Source organism: Rhinopithecus roxellana, chromosome 11 (genome assembly GCF_007565055.1).
Source record: "Rhinopithecus roxellana isolate Shanxi Qingling chromosome 11, ASM756505v1, whole genome shotgun sequence".
Lineage (NCBI taxonomy): Eukaryota > Metazoa > Chordata > Mammalia > Primates > Cercopithecidae > Rhinopithecus > Rhinopithecus roxellana.
Genome location: NC_044559.1, coordinates 58251682 through 58273483, shown reverse-complemented (window position 1 = coordinate 58273483; position 21802 = coordinate 58251682). Strand labels below are relative to the sequence as shown.

At 35.5% G+C, this 21802-nt stretch overlaps 1 protein-coding gene across 1 annotated transcript in view; it reads left to right on the top strand.

Moving 5' to 3' along the window:
* Window positions 1–21802, top strand: part of LOC104671823 (ankyrin repeat domain-containing protein 30A) — a 134128-nt gene that overhangs the window by 61854 nt on the left and 50472 nt on the right. The window contains 7 exon segments of the mRNA XM_030941288.1: window positions 3806–3834; window positions 3928–4000; window positions 9769–9799; window positions 12701–12773; window positions 18806–18884; window positions 19109–19170; window positions 21338–21428. Of these exon segments, the coding sequence (XP_030797148.1) occupies window positions 3806–3834; window positions 3928–4000; window positions 9769–9799; window positions 12701–12773; window positions 18806–18884; window positions 19109–19170; window positions 21338–21428 (438 nt within the window).

The following is a 21802-nucleotide window of genomic DNA, read 5'->3' as shown; positions in this document are numbered from 1 at the left end:
GAGTCTCGCTCTGTCGCCCAGGCTGGAGTGCAGTGGCCGGATCTAGGCTCACTGCAAGCTCCGCCTCCCGGGTTTACGCCATTCTCCTGCCTCAGCCTCCGGAGTAGCTGGGACTACAGGCGCCCGCCGTCTCGCCCAGCTAGTTTTTTGTATTTTTTAGTAGAGACGGGGTTTCACCGGGTTAGCCAGGATGGTCTCGATCTCCTGACCTAGTGATCCTCCCACCTCGGCCTCCCAAAGTGCTGGGATTACAGGCTTGAGCCACCGCGCCCGGCGATATAAATTATTATAATGTGTTGCATTAAAGACACCTGGTGTAGCATTCAACGTTCAGCCTTTGTATTTATTTTCTCAGTGTCATGATTTGCTCCTCTGATTCAAGATCACTTCTCTCCTCATCACTAAGCACATACATATTGGTATTAACACTTTTTGCAAAAATCATATATAAATGGTTGTACAATGTTCTTGTCATTCTATAGCAACTTTTTATTTTTTGTTCAGCGATTAGCTCGTTTTTCATTTATTTTAAGATTTCAGGCTGTGCACGTTGGCTGACGCCTGTAATCCCAGCACATTGGGAGGCTGAGGTGGGCGGATCACGAGGTCAGGAGATGGAGACCATCCTGGCTAACATGGTGAAACCCCATCTCTAGTAAAAATACAAAAATTAGCCGGGCATGGTGGTGGATGCCTGTAGTCCCAACTACTCGGGAGGCTGAGGCAGGAGAATGGCGTGAACCCAGGAGGCGTGGCTTGCAGTGAGCCCAGACTGCAGCACTGCACTCCAGCCTGGGCCACAGGGCAAGACTCCACCTAAAAAAAAAAGAAAAAAAATTCATAGTGTGCATTTTTACTTTGCACCACATTGAATTAGACTCTCTTCATGGTGACTAAAAAGCAACATAAATATAATTACAGATGTTAACAAGCCTTTGTTAAAGTGTATGTCCTACTTCATGCTATATTAGAAATTAAAAGTGAAGTACTCAAAATACAAGTATGCACAGCCATTCATTTCAATAGCCATTACAAATGTGGCTCACTAATCTTTAGAGCTATGCGATGTGACCTGTCCTGACTCTAAAAAACTCCAGTGTACCCCTTTATAAAAATAAAAGTAACAAAAAAATAACTAAGGTAGTATTTCCCTACCTGGTTCCTCTGCATGGAATCAGATCACGATTTAGAACCAGTTTTCAACCATACATAGGATTCTTAAGTGTCAAGTGATAAATGGTTCCTTGATGATGAGATAGCCCTTAATGTTTCATCTCTTCGTGTTTTGCTTTTTTATCTTGTGTTAGAAAGTTTAAAGCCAGCTATTGTCTTTATAAGGGAAAATATTTTAGTTACATATCCATTTCCTGTCTCATGGCACTCTGCTTTCTTTGCACTTAGTGAGGATATACATATATCATATTTTTACCTAAAACAAGCAGATGAATTAATGGTATAATTTCTTATATATGAATTTCTAAGTTTTCTTCACTGCTTCAGAAGTAAATTTTAAAGATATTAATGAATCGAGAAGGACTTTCTCATTGTAATTAAAGCAGGTTTTTATTTAAAGTGTATTGAATACAATTTTAAGCACTTTTTTCCTTTTTTTTTTTTTTTTTTTGCCTAAAATTGTGACTGTTTATTGAAAAGTATTTTTTTTTTTTATTATTATACTTTAAGTCCTAGGGTACATGTGCATAACGTGCAGGTTTGTTACATATGTATACTTATGCCATGTTGGTGTGCTGCACCCATCAACTCGTCAGCACCCATCAATTCATCATTTATATCATGTATAACTCCCCAATGCAGTCCCTCCCTCCTCCCCCCTCCCCATGATAGGCCCCAGTGTGTGATGTTCCCCTTCCCGAGTCCAAGTGATCTCATTGTTCAGTTCCCACCTATGAGTGAGAACATGCAGTGTTTGGTTTTCTCTTCTTGTGATAGTTTGCTAGCACTTTTTTCCTAAAACACATACATGCAATATGGTCATGCGTATTTAGCCTTCAAATGGGTAGACATAAATTTTGTGTGTTTTAGCGAGTTTATATCCCTGAAGTGTCTTAATTATTGATCAATTATGTCTCAATGAAAACCACATATGTAGTTGGTATTTCTTTATTTTTTTTTGTTGTTGTTGTTGAGACGGAGTCTTGCTCTGTTGCCTAGGCTGGAGTGCAGTGGCCGGATCTCAGCTCACTGCAAGCTCCGCCTCCCAGGTTTACGCCATTCTCCTGCCTCAGCCTCCGGAGTAGCTGGGACTACAGGCGCCCGCCACCTCTCCCGGCTAGTTTTTTGTATTTTTTTAGTAGAGACGGGGTTTCACCATGTTCGCCAGGATGGTCTCGATCTCCTGACCTCGTGATCCGCCCGTCTCGGCCTCCCAAAGTGCTGGGATTACAGGCTTGAGCCACCACGCCCGGCCTGTAGTTGGTATTTCTAAATGTACTAAAGTGTGTCATACTGAAAAAATAAAAAAGTAGAGAAAAATGAGAGATTAAACATGTTTTATTCATATTATTTGATGAAATGAGATATATTTCTATATCAAAGAGATGTCTGCTTTTTCTTGAAGCTAAATTTTCTGTAAGAATTTTTTCATAACAGTAGTTTAACAACTCACATGGTAGAACAAATAGAATTAGTTTCAGAAACAAAACAATTGTAATATTCATTCCTTGAACACTAAAACTGTTATTTTCAATAACCATTATTCTAACATTGAAATACACAGGTTAATGATATGTAAAAAGCCTCTGGAAATTTACTTCTAGTTTTTGATACTTTCATATTAGATTTCTTTTTTTTCTTTTATTGAGACAGTGTCTTGCTCTGTCATCCAGGCTGGCATGCAGTGTCATGATCTTGGCTCAGTGCAACCTCCACCTCCTGGGTTCAAGTGATTCTTGTACCTCAGGCTGCGAGGTAGCTGGGAGTACAGGCATGTGCCACCATACCTGGCTGATTTTTGTATTTTTAGTGGAGACCGGGTTTCGCTATTTTGTCCAGGCTGGTTTGGAACTCCTGGCCTTGAGAGATCTGCCCTCCTCAGCCTTCCAAAGTGCTGGAGTTACAGGCATGAGCCACTGCACCTGGCCTATATTGGTTTGTTGATGGGTGTGTTTGAACCTTTTTGTATAAGTGGATCAGGAAATTTTAAGAGAACTAAACTAGAGAACCCCATAAATGTAAAAATGCTTGTATTTCACAGAGGTACAAAAATGAATGTTTATTAACTTTTATTCTATAAGTAGATATGCTGATAAATTTAGAACATTCTCTGTAATGATAAGTAAATTGTACCTTTGAACTCTCATCACAGCTTTGCAATTCCTAAATTACAGGACAAATTGAAGAACATAATAGCTACATATAGTATATTGACATAAGTGATTCTGATGTGTTTCCTTAACAATATGACATTGCATTCTACCATTGTCTTGGGTATTTATTTTTGTTGGGGGGGGGCGGGGGCATGACTTGGTCATCTTACTGAATACAACTTCTTTCCTTATACAGCAGCTTACTCTTCTATTAGGATTTTTGTGCTTTAGTTATTGTCACTTTAAATATATTTTCACTGTTGAAATCTTCACAGCATGTTTGGTGAAATCTATTTTTGGGTATATTTCTGTCAAGTAGGCATGTTAACAAATACAATCACCCAAAAGAACCCAAAACCTAGTGTAATCCCTTTTCAATCCAAGCATGAGGATTCATCTTCATATTCACACTGTATGAATGTTTGGTAGGCTTTGACAGGCTTGCATATAATCAATTATATATGTCCCTTTTCTTTTAGAGTCTCCTCATAAAGATGGTCTTCTGAAGGTAATACCTTTTATATTTTTATCTTGAGTACTAACTACATATTTTATGAAGTATACATTATATATTAATTATTTTGTTTCCAAATCCATTTAGCCTACTTGTGGAATGAAAGTTTCTATTCCAAATAAAGCCTTAGAAATGAAGGATATACAAACATTCAAAGCAGGTAAATTTTGTAATTTTAATTTTACTCTGAAAGAAGAATATTAAAATGTTTGAAATGCTGAGAGCCTTATATTCCCAATGTTGTTTTCTTTTCAAAATTTGATGGGAAAATTTGATACAAATAATGCCAATGTTAGTATTTATGTTTGAAAAAATGCCATTTACAAGCGTAAGATTTAGAGATTAAAAAAAAAAAATCCGCTTTACCTCATGTGGTTCTACTTTAATGTCCTGATAGTATAAAGTTTCCAACTGGCAATTTCTGTATGTGCTTGGTTTTAAGGCAGGTGAAATTTGAGACTGTCAAATATTTGCAGTGGTTCAAATACTGATTGGAATTCTGATATTTACCTAGAGGAATATTTCACTTGCTGACATGACAGTTGTGAGTGTTGTCACTCTGAGAATCTAAAGAAAATCAGGTTTTTTTTTTTTTTTTGATTAGCTGACTGAATGTGTGTGTGAGTGTGACTTATAATATTAAAAAGTAAATCAAGTAATCATTACTTGATGGCTCTTTGCTAGACACAGTATTTTAGAAGAGTGACTCCAAAGCATTTGGCCTTGGTGTCTTTTTATGCTACTGTAATTAATTGCCTAGAGGTACAAAACAGCCTGAATTAGTTTTTGTTGTCATTCCCATGCACATTTAAAACATTTTACAACAGGCTGTGCACAGTGGCACATGCCTGTAATCCTAGCCTTTTGGGAGACCAAGGTGGGCAGATAACTTACGGTCAGGAGTCCCAGACCAGCCTGGTCAACATAGTGAATCCCCATCTCTACTAACAATAACAAAAAATAGCCAGTTGTGGTGGTGGGTGCCTGTAATCTTAGCTACTCTAGAGGCTGAGGCAGGAGAATCACTTGAACCTAGGAGGCAGAAGTTACAGTGAGCTGAGGTTGTGCCACATTAGCCTGAGTGACAGAGTAAGACTCCATCTCAAAAAGCAAACAAAAAAACAAAAATTCTCAACATATGTGTGCGGTTATAGACTATATGTAGAATTTGTTTTCTTGTCTCATTATACTGTACATATTATATTGGAACTTCCTTTTTTGTTTACTTATATATTTTAGTTGTACTTAATACAATTAGCTCCACTTTGATTTAAGACCTCATAGTTTGTCATTTTAACTCTAAAAACATTTAATTAGGCTGTCTTTCATAGCCACTAAAAGTCAACATTAAATGACAGCTTGTATCAGAGAGCTTTTATTGAAGTGGGAGTATTTACTGCTTCAATTAATGTTAAAAATTAAAGTGAAAATATTTAACATACAGGAATACATTTTAAATATTTATCTTTTTGGAGACAGAGTTTCACTCTTCCGCTTTTGCTGGAGTGCAACGGCGTGATCTCAGCTCACTACCACCTCTGCCTCCCAGACTCAAGTATTTCTCCTGCATCAGCATCCCAAGTACAAATACTCATTTGTACCAGTCACTAGAAAAGCAAATGTTATTAGTGTGATTAGCTTAGAATCATTTCTCTTTTTGTAGATGAGATGGGAGTAATGGGATAATAAACATATAAATTAACTTGTGTTTCTGTAGCAAGAAAGAATAAATAATGGTTATGTGTAGGAAGCCAGCAATGTTTTCTGCAGGGATTCACTGGAATTGTTTGAGCAGCGGAGTCCCAAGATTAGATTAAAGTATTAGGGCATTCTGGTCATGGTACAAACCAGAGATTTGCAAACTTCTCCTGTAAAGGGCCAAACAGGAAATAGGTTAGGTGATGTGGTCTCTATCACAGCTTTCCAACTCTGCCATTGTAGCATGAAAGCAGTCATAGATAGTGTGTGAGGAACTAGGCATGATTGTACTCCAATAAAACTTTGTCTAAAAACCATTTGGTGAGCTGAATTTGGAATTCCATAACCATGGGTTATGGAATACAACAGTTTGCATCAGGTCCCTTAAGTGAGCCTGCGATACCGAGGCGCCACTAACTTTAAGCAGCTTTTTCAATACTTTTATATACTGTTTCTGTTGAGCTGATAATTGTTGTCCCATGATGAAACCCTAGCCTGAACAATTCTCCCCGAACTTGGAAATCCTGAGTGGGCACCAATGACTTACTGACTCACTTACTGCGCAGTCCTTTTCACCTTCATTTTTGAGTGGTCCGTCGTGATCCTTTTGCAGCATTCATCTTGCGGGGCACCACCTGCGGGTTCCATCCCGTGGAACCTGACCTAGCAAGGGATGAGAGATGTACACTGAAATAGATATTTTGCCTGTCAGTGCGGCTCGGGGCTCTGCTGCCTGAGTCTGCATTGTTGGCCTCGATGAGGTGGCAAAGTTCACATTATTTAGAACAGAGTAAATGACAAAGATCTCGAGTAAACACCACTAGAGTGTAATTAACATTGCTGACCCCCAGTACAGAGCAATCATGCACCCTCGGATGATCAAAGTTTGGTCTTAGGACCACGTGAGTAAACAAGCTATTTGGATAAACCCCAGCCACATTCCCTAGATATATGCTATATTGCTATCAACTTAAAGTAAAGCGGATTAGGCTACTTTCAGCCGAATCATTTACTGAAGCTACGCAACCCCACCGGCCTTCCAACAAGGTTTTTGTCTATTTCCTGTAACTATCTTTATAATTTTTCTAACCACTTTGTCCGATCCCCTACAGGTAGGGTTTCTTTTTCCCTGTGAAAGCCATCAGTTAAGGGGCCATGTCTAACTAGGAAATATAAATATAAAATAAATAAGTTTGTATTTCCAGTGGGAATGGAGAGATAAAGCAAATGCAGAAAAGAGGTACAGTTTAATATGACTTACTGATTATTGAGTTTAAAAAGCTAGGGGAGAGAAAAAATCTCAGGTCATTCATAAGTTTCCATGTGGGGAATGCTCATGGGGAAGGAGTCAGAAATTGTCAGGTCAACAGAAAAGTGCAGATAATCATAGGACAGACCAACAATTTTCTTCACATATTGAGTTCAATGAAACATTTATGTGGGATATTTTCAGTAGGTAATTGGATTATTATAGGTATTTCTAACTGGAGATAGAACTCTGGTTGGAGATGCAGGCTTAGAATAATTTTATTATAATTTTTAGACAAAGCCATAGATCTCAATGAGTATATCCATGATGCAGAAGATGTAGAATAAGAGAAAAGCCATTGACAAAACCCTGGAAATACCACCATTTCACAGAGTCAAAGGACTTGGTAAAGGAGACGAACAGTGGCTAATGAAAAGTAGGAGAGGAGTGAGAGAAAATGATGTTGCAAATTTCTTTTAAATGTGAGAATTTCAAGCAGTGAGATTACTGAAATGTCAGTTGGAGTTAACTTACAAGTTCTGCAGTGATAATCTGTTCAAAAGAATTATTTTAGAGTTGTTAGGTACACTGTTGATGTGGTTAATATCTCTGGTGTCCAAGAAGAAATCTCCCAAGATCCTACCTAATGCTTTGCAACTGAAACAGTCAACATACCCAGGGTCTGGAAAATTGTCTAGACTGGGGAGTATGCGTACCAGCATTTTTCCAGAATTGTCAAAACCTACGGGTCATGTATGAGGAAACGTGCTTTTTTATGCGCTTCTTGTGGAGAGTGGAGATCTGTATTCTTTCTCTCTCTCTCTGTCTCTCTCTCTCTCTCTCTCTCTCTCTCACACGCACACATACACACGTACCGTAATTCACCCTTATCCATGGAGGGTATTTTCTAAGACACCCACTGGATGTCTGAAACTGTGGATCGTATGGAACCCTATACATCTATGTTTTTTTAAATAGGTGCATATTTATGATAAAGTTTAATTCATAAATTAGGCACAGTGAGAGATTAACAATAAGTCATAATAAAACAATAACAACATATTGTATTCAAAGTTAGGTGAATGTGGTCTCTCAAAGTGTCTTTTATTGTACTCACCCTGCTTGTTCGTGTGATGATTGTGAGATGATATAATGCCTGTGTGATGAGATGAAGTCAGGTGAATGAGGTAGGAGTTGTCATGTAGTGTTAGGCTACTAATTATTTCTGGCTATCTGACTACACATCAGAAGGAGGATCATCTGCTTCACGTGACCCTGGATCATTGAGCCATGATAATGTTGATGGTTGGGATTTTGATGACAGACCATTTTGATGACTAATGGGCAGTTAGCATGTACAAAGGGATGATTCATGACCTGGGTGAGATGGAACAGGATGTCTTAATATTTCATCATACTCCTTAGAATGACACCTTATTTAGAACTTATGATTTATATATTTCTGGAATTCCCCATTTAATATTTTTGGACTATGGTTGACCATGAGTAACTGAAATTACAGAAATCAAAACTATGGATATTATATTTTGAAATATATGTTTGGTCTTCAGCACTGTTTTGTGGCATACAACTCATAAAATGTTTAGAATCTCCAAAGTGATGTCTTTGTATGCTAATAATTGAGCGATGGCTGGCAATCCCTAGGTAGCTTCAGGATAGGAACTGGTCACAAAAAAGAACAAGGCATGATTAGGGTGTTAGGACTTTCAGCTCCACCCCTCAACATCCTAGAGGTGAGAGGAGTTGAAGGTTATGTCGATTACCAATAACCACAGATGTTTTCATTCATGCCTATGTAGTAAAGCTGTTTAAGAACCCAGAAGGACTGGGATCAGAGACCTTCCAGAAAGCTGAATGTATGGAAGTGTTTGGAGGCATATGTGCCCTGGGAGGGCATGGAAGCTCCATGTTCCTTCCCCTATAACTTGCCCTATGCATCTCTTCATGTGTCTCCTTTATAATACCCTTTATAATAAACTGGTAAGTATGTTTCCTTTAGGATTTGGGGCACTCTAGCATGTTAATCCAACCCAAAGATGAAGTTGTGAGAACCCCAACATGAAACCAGATGGTTAGATGTTTCAGAGATCCAGATTTGCAACTGGTGTGGGAGGGCAGTCTTGTGAGACTGAGCCCTCAGACTGTGGGATCTGAGACTATTTCTAGATAGACAGTGTTGGAACTAAATAGGGGATAACCAGCTGGTTTCTGCTACAGAATTGATTGCTTATTTGTTGGTGGAGAAAATCCGCCAACATTTGGTCACAGATGTCTTCTGTTTTAATGATGGTGGTGTGAGAACAGAGGGAAATCACGTTGTGTGTCTTTCTACACATAGAGCAGATAAAGAGAGACTACTGTATACTCTGTTCTAACTGCTCCAAGTTCATTTGTCGAGAAATTATACTTTCTAAGGTTGATACTGTCTGCTTATACTAATTCTGCTAATAATACAGTTTTCTGTCAGTCTTAAAGGGTTCTGTTTGGATTATGACTCTTTGTACACTGTAATTCACTTGCAGATATCAAATTGTGATAAATTCTGTTTTTCCTTGCATTTGAGATCTATAAAGAGGGGAAATAAACATTCTTAATGCATTAATTTCATAACAATAGTATACTTAATAATAATTTCACTATAGTCTCGATGTATGGTCCCAAATAAATGCTTTATAACAAATCATCTGAGTCTTTGTAACAAAGCGTTGGAGTATTATGCTTTTTAAACCAAGACCTGAATTATGCATGGAAGTGTGCATGATCCTTCTAAACTAAGTTGAAGTCTTACGATGTCTCCCAGGCTGCTTTCAGACTCCTGAGCTCCTCAGATGATCCTCCTGCCTCACCTTCAAAGTAGCTGGGATTATAGGCATGTGCCATCATGCCCTCTTATGTTTTTAATATTCTGTATCTTTTATTTATATTTGTTGTTTTAATGTATTTACTTTTTTCTTTAATAGTGGATGTGAGTTCTGTAGAGTCTATATTCAGGTAAGACTTTGCTGTTTTTCTAAAATGTATATGTTAACTCAGAAAATACAGAGAAAAGAGACCACTATCTGTCGAGTATTCTACTCTGGGCTAGACAACATTACGTGCTTAATATTTATCATCTCACATAGTCATCACAAAGCTTTGCAAAACATCTGTGCTACTGTCACCTACTTTGTATTAATGAGGCAAATGTGGTTCAGAGAGGTTGATTAATTAGCCTATGATTTCATAGCTGAAAAGTAGCTGAACCTTAAGTTTGCCATCAGCCTACCTTGCTCCCAAATCCCTTCTCTTCCCTCTCGGCATAGATTGATGGAGACCTGTGTATCACTAGGATCAAGGTACAGGTCCAGATGGGATCAATTCACAAAGTCACATTTTGTTATACGTTAACTCATTTTAGAGATTTCCCTTAGAACACTGGTTAATCCAAGACGTTGTTCTAACATGTTTAACAGTTAGAGTGGTAACCAGTACCTTGATTTATCATCAAAGTTTTTAGAGCAGATCTTACTTAGCTGTGGTGACAAGACATAGGTTTTTGTTTCATAAGCAAGACCAGGTAAATCCTATAGATGAATTATTTTACTCTTATTGGAGAATATCTACATAGAGATATGTTAATCATATTTAGAGGCTATTTCTTATAGATTTCTCTGTTTACTGACTTCCCAGCTTAGCTTTTCTTCAAAGCAGTACCCTGCCTAGTTGCATGCACTCTTCTTTTTTTTTTTTTTGCTAGCGTCTTTTTTTATTCTTCCATGACTTTTCTATGATCTTTTCCTGATTACTTTCTTCTCTGCTTTCCTTGGTGCTCTTTTCTTCTATTATTTTATTGCTTTCTACCAGCCCCATTTTTCTATAGGTAAAATTAAAAGTACATGGAATTTTAGGATTTTAAGGACTCTTGGAGACTAATCAAAATACTTTCATATTTCAACCTGTATTTAATATCCTGGAAAAATGGTTGTTCAGATGGAGAGTCTGAAACTCAAAGTGACCTATTTAAATATAGGCGGTAACAAGTAATATTTAAACTCATTTCAAAGCCCATTACTCTTGTTTTTATATCACCACGTAAGTGAGTGTTTGAATAATAGAAAGGAAGAGGAAATGGGTCTAATTAAACAAATTGAAAAGGATAAGAATGGAATTAGCTGGAGAACCCAGTGGAAGTAGGTAACAATGGAATTAGCAGGGAAAGGCCAAGTCTGAAGAGAAATAATCCCAGGATTGGTAGAAGTAAGGGTTTTACCAAAGAGATCAGAATGTTGGATCTTATGACAAGTTTGATGAAGATAAATTAGAATAAACACAGTAGACATTGGGAGTTATCTAGAAAGGCATATTAAATATGGTTCAAAAGAAGTCCTGAATAGGTCACTGCTTTTTTGCTTGTTTAATTGGAAGAATGGACAAGCTTCAAGGTTTCTATGGAAAGATTTAAAAAAAAATGAGCCACTGGGAAAAGTCTCTAAAATCAGATAGAAATGTCTTATTCTGTTCTTTCACCCCAAATCTCACTGGAGAAGCTTAGAGCCCCTTGAGGGGATTGAAGGTTGCTGAATTACATAGATCTGTGGCCCAAGGCAGGTGCCCCCTTCCGTTTGCCTCTTTTCCCAAGCCTCTGATGTTGTAACCATGTACATGTAAAGCAGGGCTAAGATTGGCTGTCAAATAAGTCATGGAGCTTCAGTTGGGTTTTTGATAACATGCTTATGCTGGAGGTGAATGACTGACTGAGTCTCCATTTAGTTGTTTTCCAGGAATAGGTAAATACAGAGCTTCTTGGTTGGTCATTGAGTTTATCTTTTCATGTATACACAGAAAGAAAGATCTAGAAGTGGGTGCCACTATATATAGTGAAAGTGTCTCTCACTTCCATATCTTTCTTCTGCAGGGCTTCATGGCAGTCTCCAAGCTTTAAATATTCAGCTCATCAAAGCACAGATAGTAATCTTTAAATAGAATATTTAAAGCTTGGAGACTGCCATGAAGCCCTACAGAAGAAAGATGTGGAAGTGAGACACTTTCACTATATATAGTTGCTCCCACTTCCAGATCTTTCTCTCTGTTTATATATAGTACTTAGAGAAATCCAATTATCAGGACTCAGTTTTTCTAGCAGTCTCTCTCCTTGGGAATAAGTACAAAGATTCTTAAGGTTTTGCTAGTTGATGTATCCCTGAACAGGGAAGGACAAGTATAAAATAAGTAGTTAGATTTTATTATTTTTAGTTTCAATTTTTGTTGAGAAAAATATTCCCAATAAGAAATATACATTTGTGATTTGACATTTGTAGGTTCAGCTTTTCAACGTTTCAAATATTTCAAGGCACCCTCTGTAGTGTTTTAGGGTGAAGGGAAGCAACAGGGTCTTCTTAAGTGGTTTTTATGCTGAGAAACAATGTCATTTTCCTGTGACACAGATTAGTCTTTAAATCAGAGGTAGACAGTAGATAAAGGACAAGGTAACTGTATCTTTCTTCCTCATTTTAGGTTATCAAGTTTGTTCCAATTTAGATATCAAAAGTTATGTCAGCCATTAAGTACATTATCAGTTCATTACTGAGGACAGTTTGTGAGGACGAATTATACTCAGGGTATGCCAATTATATTGGCTGTCACTATTTTTTATGGAACTAAGAGTGAATGTTCTTTGGATGTTATAGGTTCGGGAGGTAGAGTCAAAAATAGTTAACTAAAATATTTTTTAAAAACAGAGGGCATATTTTAATTATACCAAGAAACATGATTTAATATACCGAGGACTGATCTTTCCCCAGATTTTGCTTTTTGTTCTCATTTTTTTGGAGTGAGCAGCAAGATATGAACTAGCAGATTTCCTTTTTAAATATATGAATTTGCTCCTTTATGTTGTATCTTTTTTCTCTAAAGTCCTTTTGGCAAACCGACTACTGAAAATTCACAGCCTACAAAACTTGAGGAAGACTTTAATCTTGCTACCAAGGTAAAATAGTCTCTTGTGAAGTTGATTTTCTCCGTTGGAATCTAGTTCTGTATAGTATTTACTTTTCATGTTTTGCAGTGCTGTAAGTATCATCATTTCATGTTGGCAATATAAAGTTGGTCAGATAAAAACATTTTATAGAAATACGAGTAGTTAATTTAAACAGTTTTTTTTTTTTTAATTTTAGTAAATAACAAATGTTTGGTAAATACTTTGAGGGTGTGAGGGCCATAAAAAGAAAGGGCTGGAGAATATATAGTGACAGGAGCACTATATTAGAAAAAACTTTTCCACAGTAGAGAATATATAAAATCTGGTAAATTTTTATTTGGATAAGTGTACTTACTGTGAGTTTTAAAATTGTCCCATTGTAACTTTAAAAAACCTCATGCTTAAATTTATCTTTAATGGATCAAGTTACTTATTATAGTAATCAAGGAATTTCTCTGATACTGTTCAGTTCCAAAACTGTGCCACATAGCATATAGGATTTTTGCACTTACTATTTTGATATCACGTAGTTTTCAGGAGAGTGCGTTGTCTCAGTTTCTCTTCTTGTTTCTTTAAATACACCAAAATAATATTAGAAGTTGTGAAAATTTATTTGGGCATGGTGGTGCATGCCTGTAGTTCCAGCTACCAAGGAGGCTGATGCAGGAGGATTGCTTGAGCCCAAGAGTTTGAGACCAGTGTGGGCAACATAGTGAGACCTTAATTCTAATTTAAAAAATAATGGTAGAGGCCGGGTGCGGTGGCTTACGCCTGTAATCCCAGCACTTAGGGAGGCCAAGGCGGGTGGATCACGAGGTCAGGAGATCGAGGCCATCCTGGCTAACACTGTGAAACCCTGTCTCTATTAAAAAATACAAAACAAAATTAGCCGGGCGTGGTGGCGGGCGCCTGTAGTCCCAGCTACTCGGAAGGCTGAGGCAGGAGGATGCCGTGAACCCGGGAGGTGGAGCTTGCAGTGAGCCAAGATTGCGCCACTGCACTCCAGCCTGGGCGACAGAGCCAGACTCCCTCTCAAAACAAAAATAAATAAATAAATAAATATTAGTAGAAATTTAGAAATGTAAATTCTCTTTCTCAGAATCTGTATTATTAAGGGATACCAGTGTGTTTTCTAAGTTATTTAATTAAAAGTATACTTTAAACTCTTCGTCTAAATGAAGAATGCAGATTTTATCCTAAGTAAACAACCAGTTCTGGAAGCAGAGACTCTTAATAGGCATATGGTAAGATTTTAATTTCAGAATTTTTAAATTGCAGTTTTTAAACATATTGTTCAAAGATCTTTGATCACATTTGAAAATTTTAAATTTCAGAAGATTTTGTATTTAGTTATTTAAATAATGTTTTTGAAGTTCTTTAGTTATTTAAATAATCTTTTTGAAGCTCTTGCATCACTATGAGATGCCGCAAGTCAGAAAACATACTTGCGTGCATCGTTGTGTACCCAGAATACAGTCTTGCCTATAAAAAGCATTTTAAGAGGTTTGCAATGTGAACAATAAGCAGACAATTGATTTTTTATGTAATGGAATGTTACGAGTGAGATAATATGTATAATGTATCTTATAATTAAATCTAATGAATTTCTAAATGTGGCTTAAATTTATATTTTCTTTTAATATTTAGAATGCATAAATTCACATGCATTATCTTAAGGAAATATGTCTTAAATAAGAAGACAGTAAATCAGAGATATGTAGTAACTAGGAAAGAAAGTTACACCATATTTTCTAGTATCCTCCAAGTAGAGTTTAGATTAAAAATATTGTAATATATTTTAGTCTCAACTCATGTTGTTTTTTTGTTTTTGAGACGTAGTCTCACTCTGTCACCCAGGCTGGAGTGCAGTGGCATAATCTTGGTTGACTGTAGCCTCTGCCTTCTTGGTTCAACCAATTCTCCTGCCTCAACCTCCTACATAAGCTGGGACTACAGGTGCATGCCACCACGCTCAGCTAATTTTATATTTTTAGTAGAGGTAGGGTTTCACCATGTTGGCCAGGATGGTCTCGATCTCTTGACCTCATGATCTGTCCTCATCGGCCTCCTAAAGTGTTGGGATTACAGGCGTGAGCCACAAAGCCCAGCCAAAACTCATGTTCTATTAAACATATGTTTTCAAGGAATACATTACTCTGAAATTCTTATTACCAATAATTTCTTCAGGTGAAAAGTTTATGAAACATTCCTTTTTAAATTTTTTCTCTCTCTGTAGTAAGAATGTTCTCGCTTTTAGGTATTGATTGAAGACCATGTTTAACTAATTGAGTGTCATTATATAATAACAAAATTAAAATCTTGATTACACAGATATTAACAAAATAACTAATTATAGTGTAAATACTGATCAGCATTATGGGAATATATTATTAACAAAAGTCTGTATTTTATGTATTTTGTCACGTCTTAGGGTAGTTGTTTCTCCTTTTCTTTCACAACTGAAGCTCATACTTGATTGACTGATCATGTCTCTTGTTTGTTTCTCCCTCCTCCGTCACCTTTTTAACAATGATTTACCCCAGACTTTTTTCTCACAGAACATGTTTTTTCAGTGTCTGCTTTTGAGGGCATCTCTGTCTCAATTGTCAGCATATTTATTTACAGGTTTCTATTTAGTTGCTATGTATGATTTTCATTAATCAATCATTGCCCCCCCCCATGACTTATTCTGTTTTTCTCTGTTTCTTGGAAGAAGCAGAATTTATACAGTTATTTATACTTAGCTTTTTGCCACACAGAATAGAAACAACCTATACCGTTTTAAGGCAAACCCAGTTAAACAAGGTACTATTACAAACTGAAGTCTCACATTTTTCCACGCAAGAGGTAACTAATACAACTGTAAATTGTGAAGAGATATTTCAAAATATAACATGTAATTTTTAAATTTTAATTATTTCTGTAATACTATAAACTATGTAAGGGTAAATTTTTGTCCCAGGTTATTTTGGTTAAAAAAGTTATCTAATGGATACCACCATATTTATATAATAATAAATTAGATGAAGGAGATGATAGGATATAAGGAATTGAAGAAGGGTAAGATAAACATAGAGACTACATTAGAGAGTCAAGATGAGCCAGATTTTTATAAATACACAACAAAAATATTGGTTTCAATGAGAGCAGGAACTCTCTATAATAAAAGATATGATATAAATTATTTAAAATAAAAATTAAGAAAACATAGCCAGCTAATAAAATATAGCTCAGGTGTTTTTGAGTGACTTATAGCTGATTTTAATAAAAAGCTGAAAGAAAACATAAGGACAAGTATAGGTAAGAGCAGTTTGTTGTACTCTTTAAAATACCTTGTAGAGAATAATTTGAATGTTTCTAACATAAAGGAAAGATAGATACTTAAGGCGATTGATATCTCAATTATTCTGATTTGATTATGTGAATGTATTAAGTGATAATATGTAACCCTAAAACATGTACATTTATAGTGTGTCAACAAAAAATTTATAAACAAGTCATGAAAATTTAATTCTCACTTCTTTTAGGAACTTTATGTTTTATATTTAATGTAGCTATACTTATATTAATATAGAATGTAAAGTAAAATCTGTTATAGGCCTTGTCAGCTTTATTGTGAATTATTAATTTTGATTCTTTGGTTTCTGATTTCAGATTTCTAACTTAATATTTGACATATCCTTAGGTTATTTAACTAATTTATCTCGCTCTTTGATATAACTTTGGCAGCTGTTTTGAATATTTTTGATAATAGAGTATAAATAAATAAGCATTTTATTTAAACTTGTTATTAAAAATAAATTTTCTGATCATATGAATAAAATTCTTCTGTGTCTCTTAAAAGAGAAAAATCTCTTTTAAGCTTCAGTACTCTGAAAGAAATAAATGTAGAAATTATTAATCTCTGGAAATATTCTGAGATTTTTGCTCATCATATCTGTATGTAATGGTACTATATACACACATCAAATGAATGTAATCAACATTGGTGAATTTTTTAAAGTAAAGTACCTATTATTATAGAATCATATGCAAGGGAAGATTGATAACAGAGTAAACAAGCTTATAATTGGAAGAATACTTTTTACTTTTAAATATATCTTTTACAGTGGAGATATTTTATATTATTTCCAGGAAGCCTTATTAACTTTAGTCTTCATAATTATTAAACCTTGCACATACATTTGTTTATTTCTAAAACTCAGCAATCCTGTCGACTTGAATTTTTTAGTTTGTTTCTTCACCTGTGAATACTGAATCCTGCTTGACAATCATAGATATATATATAAACTATTAAATCTTCAACTTGAATAATTATTGCTTAATTTTCTTTATTGGAGATCTTTTCTCCAATTTTAAACTGCCATCTTATATGGTGTAAATAGGCAGTTTGAGCTAGTATTATATTGTTTACAGGAACATAAGAAAAGCATGTGAATTTTAAAGCAGGGTTTCACATTTCTGTCTCACTTTATAGTAGTACTTAAAAATGCCTCATAATTCTATGGGTAAGCATTTCTCTTGCACAATTAAAAATTTCAAGGTTTTTATAAAGGTTGTTTTACAGAATCTTGTTGTTTTAGAAGTAAATGTTTTCATTCAATTCAAAGATGCCTATTGCAATAATATTTCAGAAATATTTACCTATGTCAATAAAATTATATTCTTGGAACAAGTTTGGAAATATATAACTTAGAAACTTAATCTCACGTTTTTCTCTCTCCTTTAATTTCATTTTCAAAATTTCAACAGTCTGCATAGATTTGTGTTGCTTAATTCTACCCATTTAGTCTATCTTGTAAATATTTATTTTCTTATCACTATGTAATTTTCCTCATGTAGGTCATCTACTCATACTCCAAATGTATTTATCCAGATCTTTCTTCCAAGCCCCTTGGATGCCTCAAATCTTATAGATCTCAAACTGAAAGCATCATTTTAATTCTTTTTCTGCCTCTTTTCTGACTCTTTGTAATGTACTCAGTCATCTGGTTTCCCCATCCTAGTAAATAACATCTAGGAAGTAGCCATGAACTGCTCAAACACTTCAACCTGCATTTCAACCGTCCCCCACATCGCACTTCAACCCTCCTGCAGGTCACCGAGCCAGTCACACACCAAAATTTGTATTATCTACCTTCTTATAATTTTCCATATCTTACTACTGTAATTAACCCTCTACCTATAATTTTGAAGTACTCCTTTCTAGTTTTGCCCCATCTCCCCATGTTCATCTATCTTTACATCGCTGGAAGGGTCACCTTTCTAAAATATATTTGTAATGATGTAACTCATCTGCATATTGAGCAGATACCCATTACATGAAGGGTTAAGTTCACATTCTTTTTTTTTTTTTTTTTTTTTTTAATTATACTTTAAGTTCTAGGGTACATGTGCATAACGTGCAGGTTTGTTACATATGTATACTTATGCCATGTTGGTGTGCTGCACCCATCAACTCGTCAGCACCCATCGGGTTAAGTTCACATTCTAGCGTGACACATATCTTACATGGTTTGGTCCCATTTTTTATCTCTTCAACTCATATCCTCTGACTGTGTTCCAGTTTTACCACATCACTTTGGCATCCCTCAGTTGCCATGTTGTTTCATACCTTATTATTTTGCACATGCTGTTGTACCTCAAGTCTTTGTATCCGGACTCTGCCCTTTACCTGTCCTTCCAAATATGGCCCCATTATGGCAGCATTTTCTATGCTTTTCAGGTAAATCTCATTGTTCTCTCCTTTGTACCCTTATGCATTTTATTGACTTAAATTGTAGAACTGGTGAATTATACTTTTCTGTTCTTTTTTTGTTTTCACATATCTCTGCCATTTCTTGAATATAGGCCAGAATCTATCTTCCATGTATATTTTCTGCTTCTCCCAGGATAGTGCCTATTATTTGATAGATACAGTGTATGTTTTTTCTTGTTGTTCTCTTTTGTCTTACTGATAAATTGTGTGAGTGAGTGAATAAATACAATTTTTTCCTGAAGTTTTTTTTGTTATTGTTGCTTTTGTTTATTGTTTGTAATAGGAGGAAGCAACAAAGACAGTAACTGGACAACAAGAAAATGATATTGGCATTATTGAACAAGCTCCACAAGATCAAACAAGTAATGACAATTTTATTTTTATACCAGCTATTAAAAAAAAACTTTCTGATATCTTTCTTCATGCTATCAATTCTTTTTACTGAACCTGCTTCAATTCTGAAATTCTATTTTTGCTGTTAGTTTTATTTTTGAAATACTCATAAATGGCAATAGATTTGTATATGGTATTCCAATTTACAGTAATAAATGTTCTCATATATGTGTCTGTGAATAACATTTTGTAGATAAGATACCCACATCAGAATCAGGACAAAAAGAAGGTACAAAATCATCTTCAGATTCTGAGGTATGTGTATTGTTGTTGTTGTTGCTATTTTAAAACTTAAGTAATGAGTAATCTTAAAACATAAAAAGGTGATTTGACTTTATACTCTCACCTCTGCATGTGTCCGTAAGGTGGGTGATCATGAGGTCAGGAGATTGAGACCATCCTGGCTAACATGGTGAAACTGTCTCTACTAAAAATACAAAAAAATTAGCCAGGTTTGGTGGTGTGTGCCTGTAGTCCCAGCTACTTGGGAGGCTGAGGCAGGAGAATGGTGTGAACCCAGGAGGTGGAGCTTGAAGTGAGCCAAGATCACGCCACTGCACTCCAGCCTGGGTGACAGAGTGAGAATCCATCTCAAAGGAAAGCAAAAAAAAAAAAAAAAAAAAGAAAAAGAAAAAGAAAAAAAGCATTTATTTTCTGACATTTATCAGAACATACTTCATAATCATGTGCCAAGTAGATAATAGCTGCATAGTGCAATTCTGCTAATTTGCAGATTAATTTTGAAGCCAATGTAGAATAGTGCAAAAGAAAATAAGGCTTAGAAGGCACTAGGAATCTATTTGAGTTCAAAGTTGAGTTTGTCTAAAAACTGAATAATTTCTCTCTGTTCATTTATGGGCACATACATGATTCTGTGTATATCTAGATGTACAAAAGCTCTAATTGGATTCAGGGAGAAAGAGTTTAAAGTGAAGTCTTAGTCTTGTTCAACTTGGAACTTGAAACGATAATGCCTGGGACTTGAAAGACTCCATCTCAAAAACAAAACAAAATAAAAAAACCAAAAACAACAACAAAAAAACACTTATAAGTCATTATAAATTTTTCTTAAAAACAAAACAGAGAATGTTTGGTTAGAGAAAATTGAAGAACTTTGTAATTAGCACGGGTATGGGAGTGGCAGTGGAATTCTATGGTCAGAGTTGATCTTTCTGAAACTGCCATTTAATCTCCATCTCAAAGATGAAGAGTATGTCATATGAAAGTTTAGGAGGAAGACATTCCGAACAGAGAGAACAGTGGAACATATTTGTTCATCATTTTGTTCTTAACAACCTAGAATGACTAGGAAGCAGAAAGTGGGGTAACCACCAACATCATCATCATCCTCATTGTTCTAAGGTGAAGAAAAATCTGCAAATACGTGTCTGGCACATGTTAGATGTTTCATGAATACATGCTTTTATTTTTCTCTCTTTATGAAGGCTTGCTCTACTTTTTTGAAGTTATGTCTTAAGAATGAATTGCATACTTTAATGATTGTTTGCTTTCATTTAAAAATAACAAAAATATATTTTCCTTATGAATCTTTTATTCAAGCAGTTCTTTATCAGCAAAAAACTTGTAAAATTTATTCTTATTATCTTAAGCCTTTGTTTTCCTAAATGAAACAGCTTTTACAGAATTCTATTCCTACTCTGCATGACATACCCTGAAAATTCTCTCCATGCCGTGCATAGTTTTTAACAAAAAATCTGTAATTATGCATATGTCAAATGTTTAATTCTGTTGTATTTTGTTTGAAATGCCCTGTTATTTTTTGCAAGGACTACAGTGTAAGGCAGATACTTTGAATTTGATTCTTTTTGAAATATGCACACGATTGAATTTTTTTGGGAATATGATTTATTTTCTTTGCTCAGTAACCCAGTCAGTAGTCACATGAAGATAAAAGATAAGCATGATTTACAGAGCGTATTTGAGGTTTTCTCTTGAAATGTTTTGGTTTTCAATATGTGAACAGCTTTAAATCTAATTACCTTTAGAGTAAAAAATTTTGTTTTAAAAAGAGTTTAAATAAAAAATATGATGCTTGTTATTATTTTTAAATGGAAATTATTTATTGAGGCAGGCTATGGTGTCTCACACCTGTAATCCCAGTATTTTGGGAGGGCAAGGTGGGCAGATCACTTAAGGTCAGGTGTTGGAGACCAGCCTAGCCAACATGGTGAAATCCTGTCTCTATTAAAAATACAAAAATTTAGCCAGGTGTGGTGGCTAATGCCTGTCGTCCCAGCTACTCGTGACGGTGAGGCAGGAGAATCACTTGGTCTTGGGAGCCGGAAGTTGCAGTGAGCCTAGATTGTACCACTGGGCAACCCTGTGAGGCTTTGTCTCAGAACAAAACAAAACAAAAAAAATAGTAAAAAAAGAAATTATTTATTGATATTATCTTTAACAGATTATCTCTGTGAGTGATACACAGAATTATGTGTGTTTACCTGAGGCTACATATCAAAAAGAAATAAAGACAATAAATGGCAAAATAGAAGGTAAGAACCATTTTTTATTTAAAATATCTTTTGACCAATTATTTGTCTAAAAGCATGAGGACTGATATACTCTGACAGCCAAAGAAAATTATTTTTTAAATGCCTAGCATGGAAGGACAAAAGGAGTGAAAGTTACATGTCTTCGCAGGTGTTAGCAACAGATTATATTGAGAGTGCCAAAAAAAGAGCTGAATTATTAGTTTAAATTCAATATACCTGAGGAAAGGAGTAAAAGAGGGAATGAAGACTGAGGAAGACAGGGAGTACATGAGGGAACAAGAAGCAGGTTTATATAATGGAGAATGGTAAAATAAAATAATTCTTTAGAGAAAGATAGAGCATGGTTAGAAAGCTGGGAAGAGTAAAAAGTGACC